This window comes from Fusarium keratoplasticum, chromosome 1, assembly GCF_025433545.1.
Source record: "Fusarium keratoplasticum isolate Fu6.1 chromosome 1, whole genome shotgun sequence".
NCBI lineage: Eukaryota > Fungi > Ascomycota > Sordariomycetes > Hypocreales > Nectriaceae > Fusarium > Fusarium keratoplasticum.
Genome location: NC_070529.1, coordinates 3,288,246 through 3,305,499, shown reverse-complemented (window position 1 = coordinate 3,305,499; position 17,254 = coordinate 3,288,246). Strand labels below are relative to the sequence as shown.

The following is a 17,254-nucleotide window of genomic DNA, read 5'->3' as shown; positions in this document are numbered from 1 at the left end:
TCACTTTGTAAAAAAGAAGAAATAATGAAAAAGTTTTGTAAAACGAAGTTTAATATCGTCTCTGGAACACACTTGTGAAAACATGATGTTGACTGTCATGGATGGATCCATTGGGAGACCGTTTTGTTGGTGGAGAGGGAGTTCTTTGGAGGGGTTGCCCCTTGTCATCTGCAGTGAGGGGCACCGATGTCAGCACGGAGGGTTCACTGGGGATGGTAGGCCATAGCTTCCTTGACGAACAATGAACATGTTTTGAAATAGATCGTAGTTATCGATGAACCAGCTTATTACACCCCAGTCACTATCATTAGCTAAAACATCTAAAACACAAAGAAACAATCATTACTGATACAGGCAGGAGGCAACTGGTCATGGCTTCCATCTGATCCTTAGCCCCAGTGCCCCTCTTCGCCTTCGGTCAAATCTCACGACCTCTCCCCCCTCTCCAAACAAACACGAACGAACCAGCAGGGGCGGCGGCTGATCCTAGTGCCCTTTGTCTGACAGTGCAGATGGCCGTGGCGCGTAGGCCAGGCTTCATAGGCTGTCTCGCACTGATTCCTGTCCTGTCTTGTCCTGTACGGCGTGAAAGTGCAGCACCGACCGCAGTGCGAAGCCTCGACTCAGCCCCAGCGCCGCTGTTTGCGGGCGAACCATGGATGGATGGAGGGGCATGATCCTCTCCTCTCCCGTCTCGTTCCAGAGACTGAAATAGCATGAGGTTTGTTCCTGACGATGTGACGACATTTTCCGGGGAAACTATTCCTCTCTTCCTGACTCGACTATCCATTCTTTGCGATTCTGAATTGGGATAGTCTCTGCGCGAATCTTCGTTTCGCTTTATTGTTAGCCGAACCCATCTCATCTCGTGAACGGACCTCCCCGGTCTCCATACAAGAAACCAGTGGGCAGTGGTGGTGTTGTCGCTGTACCTATCTACAAATCACACCTACAACAACAGAAATGGGTCTACGAGATATCCTCAAGAAGAAGGACGACCTCTCCGCGGGCCAGCCCCCGGAGAAGGAGACGGTCGACCGTCTCGCCGCGCCCGAGTTTGCCATCTTCCGGTCCGATACGACGACGCAGGAGCGAATCTACCCACCCTCGGTCAAGTCCAACGACAACTTGCACCTCTCTGCAGAGGAGCCGGCTTCCGGCAGCAAGCCCCGGCGCTCCCTCGACGTCTTCCGATCCGGCCGGTCCCGCTCCGCCTCCGAGTCGAGCCAGAACTCCAAGAGGGAGAGCGGCCATAGGCGCCTGTCGCAACGTCTGCACCTGAGCCGCGCCGCGCCGCAGTCTTCCGAGAGCGTCCCCGACAACTTGCCCGAAATCATTGCCCCGAACGATCCCCAGGACAAGGACGGCGCCGAGTCGCAGTGGGAGAAGCGGGCGACCATCCTGGCGAGCCAGAACGACCGAGCGAGGAGCACCAGCCGGCCTGCGACGCCAGTCTCGGGCGACCAGGCCCGCGCCGTCTCGACACAGGAGATTGACAAAGACATCCAGGAGGCTATCCGACTGCACGAGGAGGGCGACCTGGAACACTCGACGCGCATCTTTGGGCGTCTGGCTGATCCCCAGGGTGCCAACAACCCGCTGAGTCAGGTCCTTTACGGTCTTGCTTTGAGGTGAGCGTGATAGAACAGGGTGGACGGAGAGGGGACTTTGTCGCGGGTAGTGGCTTGGAGAGCTGAAGCTTTCCGGGAGGCTGCTGCAGGAACCCCAAAAGTCAAACCTTGATCCGGCGACAATGTCTTGCATCTACTGAAGAAAGCAACGTCCTCGATTGCTGACCCGAGACCTCGTTATCGTCTAGGCACGGATGGGGCTGCGCACCGAACCCCGAGGGCGCCGTCAAGTACCTGTCGGCTGCGGCGTCCAACTCGGCCTCGATCGAGCAGCTGGCTCTGCAGGCGGGCATGAAGAAGGGCGGAGCGGCCAAGGGCGAGCTGGTGCTGGCCATCTTTGAGCTGGCAAACTGCTTCCGCCACGGCTGGGGAATCCACAAGGACCCGTACGCCGCCAAGCAGGTATGTTGGAATCCGGACGAGCGCGGAGGAATGCTTGCTGACTTGGGCCTGTGCAGTATTATGAGACTGCGGCGAACCTGGGAGACACTGGTGAGTCTGACGAGAGCGAGCTTAAGCTGAACAAGCATAACACGAATGTGACAGATGCCATGAACGAGATTGCCTGGTGTTACCTCGAGGGTTTCGGGTGTAAGAAGGACAAGGTATGTGCGCCAGCAACGTCAATGTTTCCATGATGCATTCCGTATTCCCCGTCTCAGCACACACGCGGCTCTTGGTCAGATGGTCCCTCGGCGATTGAAGGCTCAATCAAGTCTCCGACTTCAAAACTCGGTGTGTCCAGGGCCTTTGATTTGCTCTCTCTCTCGAACTCGGCTCGGTGCCCAACACCCCTGCATGAGACTCAGGCATCGACTGCAGAAACCATCAGAGAAAGTCTTTGGTCGCTCTGTTGAGCTGTTCCTTCTGAACCCCCACGGACGCTGATGCTCGATTCGTCACATGAGGCTGACTTCCTGTACAGTTCGCAGCAGCCCGATACTATCGACTGGCCGAGAAGGCTGGAAACAAGACACTGGGGAACACTTGGTGAGTCCAACCGGCTCTGTGCGGCTATATGCCCGTCCGTCTGCGTACATGCCGAGCTGTAGCTATTCCTGCTACCACCCCTGCTGGTGCCATTGGCGCGGCTCGGGGCGATGTCCGTCGGCGAAGCTCTCAGGATAGGTCCTCGTGGCCCCCGGGGCCTCTCGGTCCGCCGTGCTTGCTGTGCCTCCAGGGGGGAGGCACAATGGATCAGACGGTCGACCTGCCGGTGCAACGGAGAGGCGTCCAGTCGCTTGCGTTTGAGAGCGCGGCATCAGCAGCGACGGCAGCAGTAGCAGCAGCAGGGTTGACAGTGCAGTGAAGAAACATGAGACGCTGACTCGATGCTTGCATAGGATCTGGAAGGAAAAGTATGACCCTCCAGGCGAGGGCGGTAGCCGTAAGTAGGCACTGTTGTGCAACGGCGGCACAAGCCCATCCATTCAACTCGCGTGCCACGGAAATCGACAGAGGATGCGCGCGCATTTGCATCTCGGCGATGTGATGATGCCGTGTAAGCATCGCATCATCTGAGGATGAAGAGTCTGGGTGGCTGATGACAGGTCTCGGCTCTGCCGCCGTGGAAGGGGGGCGAATAGAGAGAACATTGTTTATAGCGTATTGGATATATCGGTCTCATGTTTCTGGATACATAGTGGTGGTTCCTTGAGAAGGGGGGGGGGGGACAGAGTAGACAAACTGGTGGTGGTTTGTGCTGTGCCGTGCTGTACCGTGCTGTACGATGCTATTATTGAACAGAGCACAAGCCCCTCGTATGTCTTGTTGCACGTATAACATATATTGAGACACTTGAATCCAGGTCCAACTACACTAGACCCTAGATAGACTTGGATGGGTGTTGGTAGACTTGAACACCGATATACGGACTACTGCCCTGTATTCCTCGGTCAACCTCGCCACGACCGCCTTTGTCGTCTCTTCTCTCAGGTCCAACACCCCGTGACAAAGATCCGACCAATCCCCAGGTGCGCTGTCCATTGCTGCCCAATCGCCTCTTTTGTAGCAGCCCTGAGGACATCTCATTGGCCTTTGCGGGTGCTCATATGCGGCCTGTTATGGCGGCCCGCGCAGGTCGAGGCCAATGCATGAATGAACCTGCTTGCGCGCACACACGGAGCTAGCCAGCAGAGCAGAGAAGAATGGGCTGGCTGAAGATTGAGGAGACGAGAGGAGTCAGCGGGACATGGTGTTGAGGCAGCCCAAGGCGGTCTCTCGCCCGGATTTCAGGCGTCAACTCCTACTCTATCTAGGACTCTTGAGACTGTGGCGCCCCCGACAAGCCGCATCTTGCGTTTGAGTCTGCATCATGCAGGTCTCGACAGCACCGGAACACCGGCCGAAGACTTCCAGATGCAGGACGCGGGGGGGAGGAGATTGTACGGCAGCTTTTGTTCTTGTTTTTTTTGCACATAGTTCAAAAGTCTCACTAGGGTGTGAGCGCATCGTGAATCGAAGAATTGGACAAGAATCGACCCTTCAAACATGAGGCCTTCTCTAGGGACTGTAGTGAGCAAGAGAGATAGTGGCAGTGACGCAACCCTCCCACCCATCTCCGCATCCCGTGCCGTCCCAGCGCCGCGCGCCGCCAAGACATTGTCTTGGACAGAACACCCTTTTTGGTAACAGTAGCTCAACTTCTAGTTTCACTCTAGCCCAAGTGTCTCGCGGCGGGCCTTTCGGGCGCTTCCCTCGTTTTGGTCAAGGCCTGATGACGCCCGCTATCTTCGTCTGTCTCTGCCCAGATGACCTCTTGGCCGGGGGTTAGACGAGGGAAAAGTGTATCAATCCATCACGTCAAGTCAGCCCAAAGTAAGGACTTTAATCATCCTTCGTTGGGCTGTGCAACTCTCTCCTCTACTGGGGCGCAGTTGTCGCATTGAACAGCCAAATCTGGCAAAGATGGCACGAGGCAGTAAAGATAGGTACAATGGTCAAGATTCATATGTTCGCTTTTATGTCAAGCCAAGCTACTCTACCACCTCCAGAGGCTCAGATGCTTGCTTGCTTCCAAAGTAAATACACTAGAACTATGTAACAAACTGAGATGGACATTTTTCTTCCTTGTTCAATGCTCGCTCCATGAATGAAAAATGTAAAACTGAAAATCCAAATCATAAATATCTTGCAACCAAAAATGCCAGGCCGCCTGGGGCTGGGGGTCGCTTCAAGAATGTAACAAAAAACAATGGTTCATCGACGAGCTTCATGTCTTCGTCATCATTGCCCATTTCAGTCGTTGTCGTCCTTCGTCGGACAGTATGCATCCATCAATCTCCATCTCGTCCATCTCATCTGATCTCACCCTTTCAATCCCATGCCCATACCAAAGATCCAACCGATGTCCGTCCAATGTCCACCCATCCCACCCCCCCTTCCATAAGATCCTATCCTTTCCATGCACCGAGAAAAACCGTCCCGCCAAATAATGTCCAGACTCACTTGGACTGGGCCCCTGTAGAGAATCTGTCTGCTGCTGCTGCTGACCGCTGGCTGGCTACTGTTTCGCCGCTGCCATCGCCGTCGCTGCGCTTGCAAGTCCTACCCCATCGACTCAAACCCCCCTGTTCAACCTACACCACACCGCCGCCGTCCCCAAGTTCGCCGTGACCCAGGAAAAAAGTGCAGAGGTATCCAATTTCAAGACAGAGGAAATCACACAAAAAACAATACTCGCTCGCTTGCTAGATAGATCCATAGGAAATCAAAAACGACTCCGAAGTAGGAAATCCACAAGAAAACGACAAAGGGAAGGGAAGAGAAGAAAACCGTCCGTTTGGGTGCGTGAGCAACAGGTCTGGTGTGCGCGAGAGAGACGTCGAGTATATGGCGGCTCATCCCCCAGAAAGAGGAAGGAAATCGATCAAGCCGACTCAAGGAAAAGACTTGAGAGGAAATAAAAGAAGAAGAAAAGAACCAAATAAATCAAAGGCATTAAGCACGAAACAAAAGCCGTGAGTGTCGTCATCGTGACATTTTTATCCGTGTCTTCATCATGTCCTTGCTTCGTTGCATTGCTGCTCATTCTGTGCGTTGTTGCATTCTGCCACCATTTTCGCAAAGTTGCGCACTACCTCGCTTGGGATCTGGTCCCAGAGGAGAGAGCGCGTGTAGACCTCTGCTGCACCGTTTTGTTTGTTTGTGGTTCGCATCGACGCCAGGGCATCGGCCAAGTTTCGGCGACCTTGGCTGGGGGAAGACCTCTCGGGAGCGTTCTGGAGGAACTCTTGCGAGTTGACACCGTTGTACTGCGCCGCCGACAGGGAGAAGATCTGCTCGTTGGTCTGTTCCTGCGTCGGCTGGGTCAGTGCATCACCGAGCTCAGCAAGCATCGATGGCGCAACACCCTCCATCACCATGTCGTTCATAGGCATAGCGTTGCCCCAGTTGGCGGCACCAGAGGGCTGAGGAGCAGCCGCCTGCAGGCTCGCTGACTGAGAGTTGACACCGGCGTCCTTGAGGACGTTGTCCAGAAGGGTGGCCGAAGCAGCCCGGACGTCTTCCGAAACGCGGGGGATCGATGGGGTCGATCGGCTCGAGAGAACAAAGGCGCCGACGAGGAAGAGCATGAAGAGGAGGCCGCCCTGAGCGGCGGGCTTGTCGCCCTCGACACTGAAGGGGTTGTTCTCGTTCTTCTTGGCGGGAACAATGGCCATCTCCTGCTTGACCTCGGGCTCGACGGGGTAGTCGTGGAGGAAGTTGGATGCATCCCAAGCGCCACCCATACCCATGTCGTTCATGTCGTCGAATGCGCCCGAGAAGCCGTTGTTGCCGGTCGCGTTGGAAGGCACGGCGGTGCTCTCGAGTCGCTGCACATGCTCGGTGAGGACGCCGACCTTCTTCCTAAGCTCGCCAGTCTCGATAGTGTGAGAGCGGATCATCTCCTCCTTCTCGAGGTTAAGGTTCTCGATGTAGTTGGTGTATGATTGCTTCTCCAGGAGAAGCTGCTCAAGCTTGCCACGGAGCTCGGTCATCTCCTCCTCCATGTCGTTGATGAGAGCTGTGTACTGCTTCTTCTCATCCTCCAGACGCTCAGTGTGCTGCTTCTTGCGCTGTCTTGAGTCAAGGCTGGTGGGGAATTAGCATCAGACAAGGGTTGGGGTGAGTGGGGAAGTGACTTACGCTGCTTGTCGGTTGCGAAGCAGGCGCTTTTGCTGCTTGAGCTCCTTGATCTCTTGTTCATCCGTAGACTGGGCAATAAGCTGGTCAATGTTGCTGAGGTTGCGCTCGGCCGGGATGTCGAAGCGAGCGTTCTTCTTGCGGATGCCATCGCCTCGTCGCATATCGTTGTGGGAGCGGATAGCGGGGCTGTTAGGTCGCATCTTCTTGTTCATAGCCTGGTGAGGGGCCATCCACTCCTTCTGGGGGGAAGTGGGGATGGACTGGTTACCGGCGGGGAGCGGCGTGAACATGTTTCCGGCATTTGTGAAAGGCGTAGGGCCGGCCATGGGTCGCTGGAAGATGGAGGCATTCGCATCATACTCGGCAGGGACACCGTCGAAGGGATGAAGAGGAGTGCAAGTACCGGACCAGTTGGCTGTTTGAGCGAAGACATTGGGCTGGTTCTGGTCGAGGCGCATGAAGGGGTTGTTGCTGTGCTGGTCCAAGAAGGGGTTGTTTGAAGGAACCGACTGCATGTCGACCGACTGCCAATCCTCGGTCTTGGGAGAGAACAGAGGAGGCCCGACGGCAAAGGATTCTCGGCGGCTGTCAGCCATGGGGGGCGAGAGTTCAAGACCGGAGTCGATGTTGTTCTGGTCAAGGATGTTGTCGTCTAATACGCTGTTGTCTTCGTCTTCGAAGTACTTCTGTGAATGGGTCGTGTCCACGGTCAGAGGAGCTGGACGATAGAATGGTTGTTGCATTGGGAATGTTGAAGTCATTGTAGTGAATGTGTTGTTGTGTGGGTGGGTATATGTAGAAGAGGAGGAGGAGGAGAGGAAGATGTGTGGGGGGAGTGTTTAAAAGAAGAAACAAGCAGAGGCTGTAAAGAGAAGGAGAAGCCAAGAAGGGCAAGGGGGTGAAATCTGAAGAAGGACAAGATGAGACCCAAGGTCAAGGTGAAGAAGAGCACACGAGGCACAGAGAGGAAAAGCGAAGAGGTTGGGTTTTGAGGGGAGGGGCGCGGGAAATAATATGATCTTTTTTTTTTGCGTGTGGGAGTCAGTGAATCGATGCTTGGTGTGCAGCGGTGAGCAGAAGGGGAGCCTTCGGGCGGGACGGGGACGGGGAATGGGAATGGATGGAGAACAGGACGGGGGGAAGAGTTGAGGTGACCGGGGGGGAGGCACTTGATGGACGGGTGTGTATTTTTGGCACTTGAACAAGCGGTTTTTAGCACCAGGGCGTGGGCGTGTGAATCTGAGGTCCTGTACGAGTGGGCGCTTGGTGGGGTCAAGTGGCAGGCCAGGGCCAAGTCCAAGGCAAGGGTACGACGATGGTGACTCGATTTTGTGAGGGGAAGAAGGGTGAACGGCTCGTACCTCTCTGGTACCAGATCCTGTTACCGAGGGTTGGATGAATGGAGAGAAGGATGATGGATGATGGGCTCAGCCGTCCAGGTTCTCTTTTCTCTGTCCAGGGCGCAGCAGACGATGGAGAAGAAGGGAAAACCTAACAGGCAGCGTGGGGTTCGGTGCTGCTGCGTGCGTACGCAGTAGGGCTTTGTTTCATGAACTTGTGTTTCGTATCGCCTTGAACCCAAAAAAAGAACCGCAGGATCCTCTATGTGAGGCTGAGGCCGGCAAAAACACAAATGATATTGAGGGGATTCAGGGATCTCTCTGGTTGTGAATGATGGCGAGAGTGTGTGGAAAAAAAACTCGAAAAGAGGCTGGTGGGAGAAGATGGGGCAATAATGGCACGGCATGGCATGGCATGGCATGGACCGCGGACGGGAAGCCGGAAACTTTTAGACGGCGAGCACGGGAAGTGACGGGAAGGGCAACAAGCTCAACGGCCGATGCTCACTTTGAGCAGCCAACGACAACAAGAGGGAGGGTGGAAACCAAACAAAGAAGCGCGCAACTGGACCTCCGTCCTGCTGCTGCTTCTGCTGCTACTACTGCTACCGCTACTGCAGTGCAGAATGCAGCGCAGGGCAGCGCAGCGCGCAACGAACGACGACAAGGAGATGGACGGGACCATAAGCACTCACCACAGCAGTCGGAAACAAGGTGTGCGTCCGTCTCCAGAAAAGAGGTATGGATGTGTACTACCCAGCGGGCGGATGTGTGTGGGCTAAGCTCTCGATAGGTAGGTAGGTGCTGATGACGGCCGGGGTGGTTTCCTGGTTGCGTCCTCTTTGGCGTGATACGCAGAGCAGAGCAGTACGATTTATACAGGCAACGGGCGGTGGTGGAGGGATGGATGGATGGCGTTGATGGATGCTGCACTCCAGATCTCGGGGGTGGTCTGCGGCCGAAACAAAAGAGGATAGGATTGTATGGGCTGGGTATAAAAGCAGAAGCAGGGGCAAAACCCGACGACAACAGACTGCTACTTTGGGAAGCGTGATGGACTCATCAGCCGGCAGCTCGATGGGATGGGAGGAGCTGCTATGGGTTTTGTACCTCACCGGGGCAGACACCCGGCATTTGTGCGTGTGGAGCACCAGCCAAGTACATACATCCATATCCATATCCATATCCATCGACGGCGATACCCAGGCTTGAAGAAACACGGCCATGGAACAGGTCTCTCGGGGCTCACAGGGGACCTCTTAGACGTGAGCTTCATGGGTGAGAGCCCGACCCACCTGGCCCGGCCATGGATGGGGCCGCCTCCAAAGAGAGCAGAGCTCCAAGAAGAACGGGAATGGGCTTGCTCGGGTTGCCCGTGGGTGTGCCGAGCGATATTTTTTATATGGGTGTGCATTTACAGTGATGGGGAGACTAGGATGAGCAAAAAGGTGAATGAGTGAGAACCTAGGCAAGGAATGAGTGAGTGAGCAAGAAAGCGAGCGTTGAGTGAGCATCCATTCATCAACGAACCACCCATCCATTGAGGTGAATAAGAGCATCTCTAAGGTTTCCAGATCAGATGTGGGTGTGGAGGCGTAGGTCAGGCTTTGCAGGCCTCAGAAGAGCCAAGCACACCAGGCGAAAAAAAAAGGCTGAGAAGGGCTCAAGGCTCACCAGCCAACTGAGCGCGAGGGGTGGTGTCGACGGATCATTACCCATCTCCCATTGTCAACAATCAATCGACATGACCGTCATCGGATTGGTACGTACGTAGTCATAGTAGCGGTGATGATAGCACCCAGCTAGATCTGTAACATGGACTCCATATCGCCATCGTGGTGGAAACAACAATACGTAACGGGGCCAGCATCTCGCGAATGGACGACAGTGGGAAAGCGAGATTTGTGGTAGCTACACCAACGACGGCGTTGATGAGATGCCATGCCAGATGCAAACCGACTGTGCCGCCGTCTAGTTACGGGCCTAGTCGTCCACACCAGGCAGGGGATTTTCCTCATGTGGCATCCGAGCTCGGCACAAGAAGAGGATTAACATGGCCACCATTCGTCGTGGTGAGCTCGTGTGAGCTCAAGATGGTCCGGCGTCACTTGACCGCCGCTCTATTCTGTACGGTACAGGCCTTGGGGTCTCTCGTTCCCCCCTTCTCTACCCCATCAGGCCGTGATCTGATCTATCTATGGGCGGTGCTTGTGCAATGAGGCCATCGTCGATGGCTGCGCTGCGTGCTCTGCGATGGTTTTGCTGCTCGCTGCCCAGAAAACCTGCCCACCATCCCGGCAACCCCACGCTCACAAGAGCACGCCTAGCCAGTAGCTGCCACTAGGTGGTGTCATGGCTGAAGGGTTACCAGGGGGGAGGGACCATGGGAGGGTACGGGTTGGGAGCCAAGGGGGGTTCATGGTGTCCCGGAACCGACACGCGAGCGGGCTCGATGAGAAAGGAAGCAGCCATAGAAGATGACGGAGAAGAGGCATATGGATCCAGAGCATGAAGCATCCAGCAAGACGGCGAAGAAAAAAGCAAAGAAAATCCATGCCCAAGGAGCTTGTCACAGCCCTGGCAGACCGGCCGGGCTGGATCTAATCGCGGGAAGCCATGTGCCAAACTTGATACGCCCTATATCGGCACTGCAGACGTCCAGAAATGGCAGACGCCCTGCCCAACTGCGTCCCTAGTAGTCCAGCATCACTTCTCATTCAGAAACATCTCTCTGTCAAAGGTTTAGCCTCGGGCGCTGCTGGACCGGCCCGGCCGCCTTCCCTTTCAAAGCCAAAGCCCTCTTTGAGGTGACAAGACGGGCAGCCCAGGCCAAAGCTAAAAGTTCCAGACGTTGGGCACCAAAGGACGGACGCTATTTTTCTCTTGGTCTGATGCCACGGCCACTGGGCTTCGTTTCTGCATCAGCCGAGAGCCACCGACGCAAATGGCAAGCTTCCTATTGCACGGTCTGTCTGGTGGGCCGTGGGGTAAAAAGAGCGCGTTAATGGGAGCGCGGTCACGGTCCATGGTACGTACCCGTCCAAGTACCGATGGCTGACGCCGAGCAAGGCCGGACCTCCAGTTGTCTGAGACTGCTTCGCTGCGCGCCCCGGATAAGTCTAATGGCTCTGAGACGACGCAACATGCAACAGACGGCATTGACTGCTCCATATTGGCATCCAGTCTAGACAGCTCTCTCTGCCTTTCTGCCTCGAGCTTTGGCTCTCGAGCTACCGCCAGCCCCGGCTGTGCCTGAGCCATACATTGTACGCGCCACAGTGATCCATGGACGGTTCGATTCGCCTCGCCTCACCTTGGACCGAGACTTCGTATCCCGTCCGGCTTCATCCTGGCCTTCATCACCAGGGCAGCCACAGATTCAATGCTGCGTATTGACCTACCTAGGTAGGTAGGCGGATGTACGGGGTCCTCGGTAATGGATCTGGGATTTCTCGGATCTGAGCTCAACCGAGCTGAGCTGAGCTGAGCTCTCCCCCCAAGCCCCCCAAGCCCCCCAAGCTGTCAGGCATCTCTCACATCTCACGCAAGCTGAGCCGAGTATCACCGTGCCCCGTGCAGACAAGACCTCAAGTTGACTCGGCGCACCTCGGCCATCTCGACAATATCGCAGGCATCATGAAACTTGACAGCGGCATCCCGCCGCCAATGCCGCTATTTGATGATTGATGGACAACACCACACTCTCCCCCCGCGCGCGGCTGCGATACCATCGTTGATATCACGTACCAAAGCTGCTGCCATGGTCCGATTCGCAAGCAACATCTCGAGCCAAGAGATCCCTCCATTGACGGCTCTGGCTCTGGGTGGCTGGACTTGCACTGGACGCGCTCACGTTCCCACGCTCCCACATGTGCGCGTACATGATGCGTACGCACGCACGTCCGCACGCCCTCTCCCTGTCTGTCCTGTCCTACGTTCAACCACTAGGCTCAACAGCCTGATCTCACGGCTCCACTGTGCTTCATGGCCGCATATGGGCCGGCCATGGTGTCTACCTCGAGCTCTTTGTTTTGTCGGTGTGTTTCTCATGGGACCCGACCCGTCACGCGTGCGCGTCCTCTCCAGACTCCAGAGCGACCAGAGGAAAAAGTCAGGCTCCTCGTCTCCCTGCCACCCCTGCTCCTGCTGACTAGCTCCTCTACGAACGGATCCTAGATGCTCTAGCGTCATGGCTTTGGGGTTTTGGAGCTCGGTGTGCGACTCGATCCATGCCTCGAACCCAGAGAACCCTTCACTTCCGGGCCCGCACCCGAAAGAAAACACCACACACAGAGAGTCAACCTGCAGATCGGCCCCGAATGCCCTCAATGACTACGCCTAGCAATGCGGTAAAGGCTCAACTTGATGACTTGTTCCTCACTCCTCTTGTCGAAACTCACCGACTTGTCTTGTTTCCCCTTCATTTTAGCTAAACCGCTTGCTAACGACATCAGGCGCATCGTCAAGACCCTCAATGCTCCTGTAAGAGGTGTGCGTTTATTTCTGTCACCAGCTGGCCCCTTCGGATCATGTCCCGGCAGGGTCAGGTTGGGTCAACGGCCGGCGCCGTCCAAAACGGCCCAAGCTGCCATCACAACCAATCACTTTGGTGAGGCGAGCCGTCTCTGCTGCCCTGGCTGCCCAGAGGGCTGACCTTGGTTGGGTCCGCGCCGTTCTCGACATGCCCATGTGCTTCCAAGATTGCCTGTCCAAGCAACCAGGTAGCCAGGCTTGCTCCCTACGCGGTTCTCCTTGGCCATTTCTGGCCATCAAGTGGGCTGTGCTCTTTCTCTCGGGTCTTCTCGAACCCATCCTATGGTTACCAAGAGCTGCGTCTTGTACATCCCCAGAGCCTCATCACATATCGAGGCCGGCCACATTGACAAGAAGGGGCCTGCAGCCGCTCTCAATGGCTTCTTCATCACCACACTAACATGATTACTCACAATCCTCTTGGTAGAGCGCCGCCCGAAGTCGTTGCCCAACAACCACAGTTTGTCCACTCATTGGCGAGCATTGCTGATACCGCCATTATGACTCTGACTCTCGGCCGCAATCGCTGGCCCCCACGCCACCGACGCAGAGCTTTGCCATGATCGGTCATGTCGGTTTCAAAGAGGCATCCAGCCTCTGGTTTCTGACCTGGTGCAGGCAGCATTGATCCCAAGCACCCATGACGTCTATCTGGTATTGTCTTGTCTGACCTACCTACGAGATATTCCGGCCAAGGCTGGATGTTATGTTTGCAATGACGCAGCCTCGAAACCTCCGAAACTCTTTCCATAAACAGCAAGTCTGGTTTGGGCTCAGGATGACTCGGACCCTGGACCCTGGACAGTCCCCAATCCCCTCCTACATCCTAGTGAGGATCCCCATGGCCCAGAACTCACTTACAACTGGGAGCTTCCATGTGAAAGCTGATGTCAATGGGGTCAGACCACCCTGGACCATCCACAAGTCGAGTGAGCAACAACAGGATTCCCAGTCCCAGTGTCGCTAGGAGAGAGTCTTCACCCATGCCAAGAGGAAAAACTCGCGTTCCGAATATGCGGTCTGGGTATCCCTGACAAGATTTCGGACCCGCGCCCACATGCGAAGGTGAAGAAATTTTCAGCATAACGATCCACCTGTCTGGAGATTGCCATTTGCAAGCACTGTTCGAGAAAGCCTCGATGACGCCAGCCTTGACCAGGCAGGCGTCATGCGAGTTCGCGAGGCTGTGGACCGAAAGGCTGGAGGGGAGGATCGAGTCCAAGAGAAGACCCTATTTTTGTTTAAGGATGATGCTGGACCTATAGCACCCCACCTCTTATTTCGACTCTTGAAACTTGGACGGAGACCAACTGAAAACTGCTCGAACTTGGACCGCAGGGATTCGAAGTTGGCCGGAAGATGCCATGGGAGCATAGATTTGATCATGATACAGAAATCTTGGTCACCTGGAAAACGTCAGCTGTGTGACAACCATGTCGCAGCCGGGGACCTGCAATGACGCCCACGGCATGTCGACGACGACTGAGCATGCTGTGCTTCTCTTGAAGGTCTGGACGGACGAGGCAGTCCTCAACAGGACTAGCCTTGGTCTGGCAGGTGCAATTACACTCCCAAATGGAGTTCTATTTGCGAATCTGAGACACCGTTCACGATACAAAAAGACATTAAAGCCACGGCGTCGAAATGGACGATGGGCAGCAAGATCTGAAACTTTGCTTCTTGTCCACGGAAGCATGCACTCGGCAAACATGCAACCCAAGTTCGTAAAGCAGCCATCCATGATATCATCCGCATGATCCTCTCAGATCAAGTTACACCTGCAGGAAAGGTGGTTCCTGGCATCTATCTTGGGATGCAACACGAAGCTGGGCGTTGAAAGGTTCCATTCTTGGAAGCCACTATCTTTGACTGCAGCATCGGATCCATCTTCCTCTTCCAGCCTTCTCTATCCTTCTCTGCAACATGATGTTGGGCTCGACGTATGCTACCCTATTGCTCAAGCCCAAGAAAAAAGTCCGGCGGTGAAGGGCAGTGAGAGTGCTCCGCCACATCTGGGGTCCAGGGATCCGGATGGCTGGAGAAGCTCTGTGGCCACTCGATCTCGCAACTGGTCGTACTTCTGAAACAAGTGGCTTGCTGGGCTGGGGTGGTTTCCGATGTCAAAGACTGCCATGGGAGTAAGCGGGGGGATCCCCGACCTCTACGGGACAGGACGGACGACAGCCCCGAGATCCAGCGATAGCTTGCGGGACCTATTTGCGGACAGCAGGATCTTGCTCCATGTTTCAAAGGTACGATGCGGATGTGGATGTGGCTCCCGGAATATCGCTGTCTTCCATGTTGGTTACGAAGACATGAGCCTGAGCCTCGCTTGCGCCGACGGGAGATTTTCCTTGACATCACATTCATTCACCATGACCATCCCATCACGACACTCGGACCGAGGTGTGGCCTGAGATTCCATGTGTTCTAGCCGTCTGTCAGTCAAGAGTCTAAGGGGTTGCGTTGCAGTGCCGCAGTGGCCGGCCCGGTAATTGGTGTGCACAAGGGACGCAACGTCAACTTGTCGATGAGCCACCTCGAGCCGATTCCATAGAGATCCACGGAGAGGGAGAGGAGGAGAGGCTGAAACCAAGTTTCATGACCAAGACTCTCCAAAATAATATCGACAACTGTCGGTAAGGCCCAACGACACGACAGGCTGGATGGTTGGGCCTGACTGCGGTATCGTTGTATTGCGCCGCGACCAAGATCTGTGCCATGGTGACTCGTGAGTCACCCACGATGGCTGTTCGAGCCCATCTCCATCCCCTTGCCTGGAGTCGTCGAGATGATCAACTCCATGGACTCGGTTTCGGTCGTCCAAGGGACGCTGCGGGACGAGACATTGATTCGTTGTCTGCCGTCGCTGGCGAAGCTCTATCATCGTACACCATCTCAGATCCAAGTCTCTCTTTGTTGTGGTCGTGACTCCTGTGATGTGTGATGCTGCTCTCTCTCATCTCACCAGATCGCCCATGACCTCTTCCCCACGAATCCCCCGCGTTGTTGCCTACCCTATCATGATGGCCCGCCGCCGTGTCCGTCCCTCGGTGACACAGAGAGGCTCGCTCATGAACAACAACAACAAGCTCCCTTCGGTAGATACTCTCGACCCTTCCTCCCCCTTCCCAGTGCCGCATTGTGTGCCATGCAACCGAGACGCCCCCCTTTCGCTTGGGGCACACTTTTCTCTCCACGCGAACACAGACACCACCCCGTTCCCGTCGTCGCGGCCTCGGAGCAAAGAGACAGATATAATGCGACGACGGGGACGGGCTTCGGGCGCCGGAGAAAGGAGGGGAGGGGAAACTCCCTTCGCCGAAGGAAAACATCGCGAGCCGAGAAGCGAACAAGGGGGAGAATCAAAAGACGAACAAATTGCCTCCCCCCCTGGCGACTGAATCCCCCCCTTTCAGTCCCCACCAAAGCGGGAAAAGGAGAATGATATCGGACGCTCGACGACAGACCGGCAGTTCTCAACATGAAGTTTGCCAACTTCCCCATCCTCATCCCTGCCTTTACAGCACAAGTACGTCTCCATCATTCACGTACGGCTTCGCGATAGTACCCCCTTTTATCTGACACACGCGGCAGATCTACATCGACGCTCCCCTTGTCATAAACCCAGACCTCCTCAACATCCCCTTCGTCCCCAATCTCGGTACCCTCGTCTCCGAGCCCGGCTACGAGCCCCCGCTCGAGGCCACCTTTGTTCACGGGAGCGACTTTCTGCGCCGCGACCCGGACGGCCAGAGGGTCCGCCTCGACGTATCTAGCGTCGCGAGGGACTCGACGTCGGGCGCCATGCTTCGTTTCAGTTACAATGGCGTCGTCGGGGTGGCCGGCGACGAGGGCAGGGTCATCCGTGGGGACGGTAATGCTACTACCACGGGGTTTGGGAACGCCTGTGAGTTTGTCCTTCTCATAAGATTTGCGCTTCGAGATGCCCCTTGAACATCTCGTCCTTGCCATGCGTCTGCTGGTATGCTCGCCAACCCCCTGGCTGATGTTCATAGTCGTCCAGGTTAGGTTCGAGACGAATGCTTCAGGCCTCAAGCCTCTCCAAGACAAGCTCTATGTAGGTTCTGGCAGATTTATCGTCGAGGAGAACCAGCCCATCATTGTCGAATACAAGATTAGCGAGGTGGGCGCGCAGTGTAGCGAGCAGCCCGAGGGTGGCTGAGGCGTCCATCTCTGATCTTGATGCATGTACGAACTTGTGTGACTGGCGTATGGGGACTGGGGGTTATAATTGTGGAATTTCGTCGTCATCTTTCTTTGCTGAGAGTCCTTGTTTCCAATGAGCGAAATCAATTCGTATTTGATCGAAGCAAGCCTCGAAGTGCTGATGATACAAAAAAGACGCAAAGCCGCCGGTCGGTTTGCGTGTTTCCTCCATCTTCCGTCTTGCCTTCTACTGCCAAACTCCTATACGAAGCTCAAGCTTGTCGAGGCCCCGAAACTCCAATCCGCAGCTCTCTGTTCCTGCAGAAATATGCTTTGCCCTTCTTTCTCTTCTGGATCCTCCAAATGCCAGTCTCGATACATGGCTCCAAGATTGTACACATCTTCCCTGATCCGTTTGACGGATGCTCTGCCTCCTCCCGCTTCCCGTACGAC

The 17,254-nt window shown here is 55.4% G+C and overlaps 3 protein-coding genes across 3 annotated transcripts; 2 read left to right on the top strand and 1 right to left on the bottom strand.

The window, feature by feature from the left end:
- Window positions 1-963: 963 nt before the first annotated feature.
- On the top strand, window positions 964-3,026 carry NCS57_00097900 (uncharacterized protein; the record flags this gene model as incomplete). Its single annotated transcript, XM_053051053.1, has 5 exons — window positions 964-1,631; window positions 1,820-2,033; window positions 2,090-2,236; window positions 2,557-2,621; window positions 2,975-3,026. 5 exons carry the CDS (start codon window positions 964-966, stop codon window positions 3,024-3,026), a joined length of 1,146 nt encoding a protein of 381 aa, XP_052919568.1.
- A 2,603-nt stretch (window positions 3,027-5,629) lies between these two features.
- On the bottom strand, window positions 5,630-7,519 carry NCS57_00097800 (uncharacterized protein; the record flags this gene model as incomplete). The annotated part of the gene is made up of 2 exons (XM_053051052.1): window positions 5,630-6,704; window positions 6,759-7,519. The coding sequence occupies 2 exons, from the start codon at window positions 7,517-7,519 to the stop codon at window positions 5,630-5,632; spliced, it is 1,836 nt and encodes a 611-aa protein (XP_052919567.1).
- Window positions 7,520-16,115: 8,596 nt separating this feature from the next.
- On the top strand, window positions 16,116-16,817 carry NCS57_00097700 (uncharacterized protein; the record flags this gene model as incomplete). Its single annotated transcript, XM_053051051.1, has 3 exons — window positions 16,116-16,163; window positions 16,229-16,541; window positions 16,651-16,817. The coding sequence occupies 3 exons, from the start codon at window positions 16,116-16,118 to the stop codon at window positions 16,815-16,817; spliced, it is 528 nt and encodes a 175-aa protein (XP_052919566.1).
- Between the last annotated feature and the right edge of the window lie 437 nt (window positions 16,818-17,254).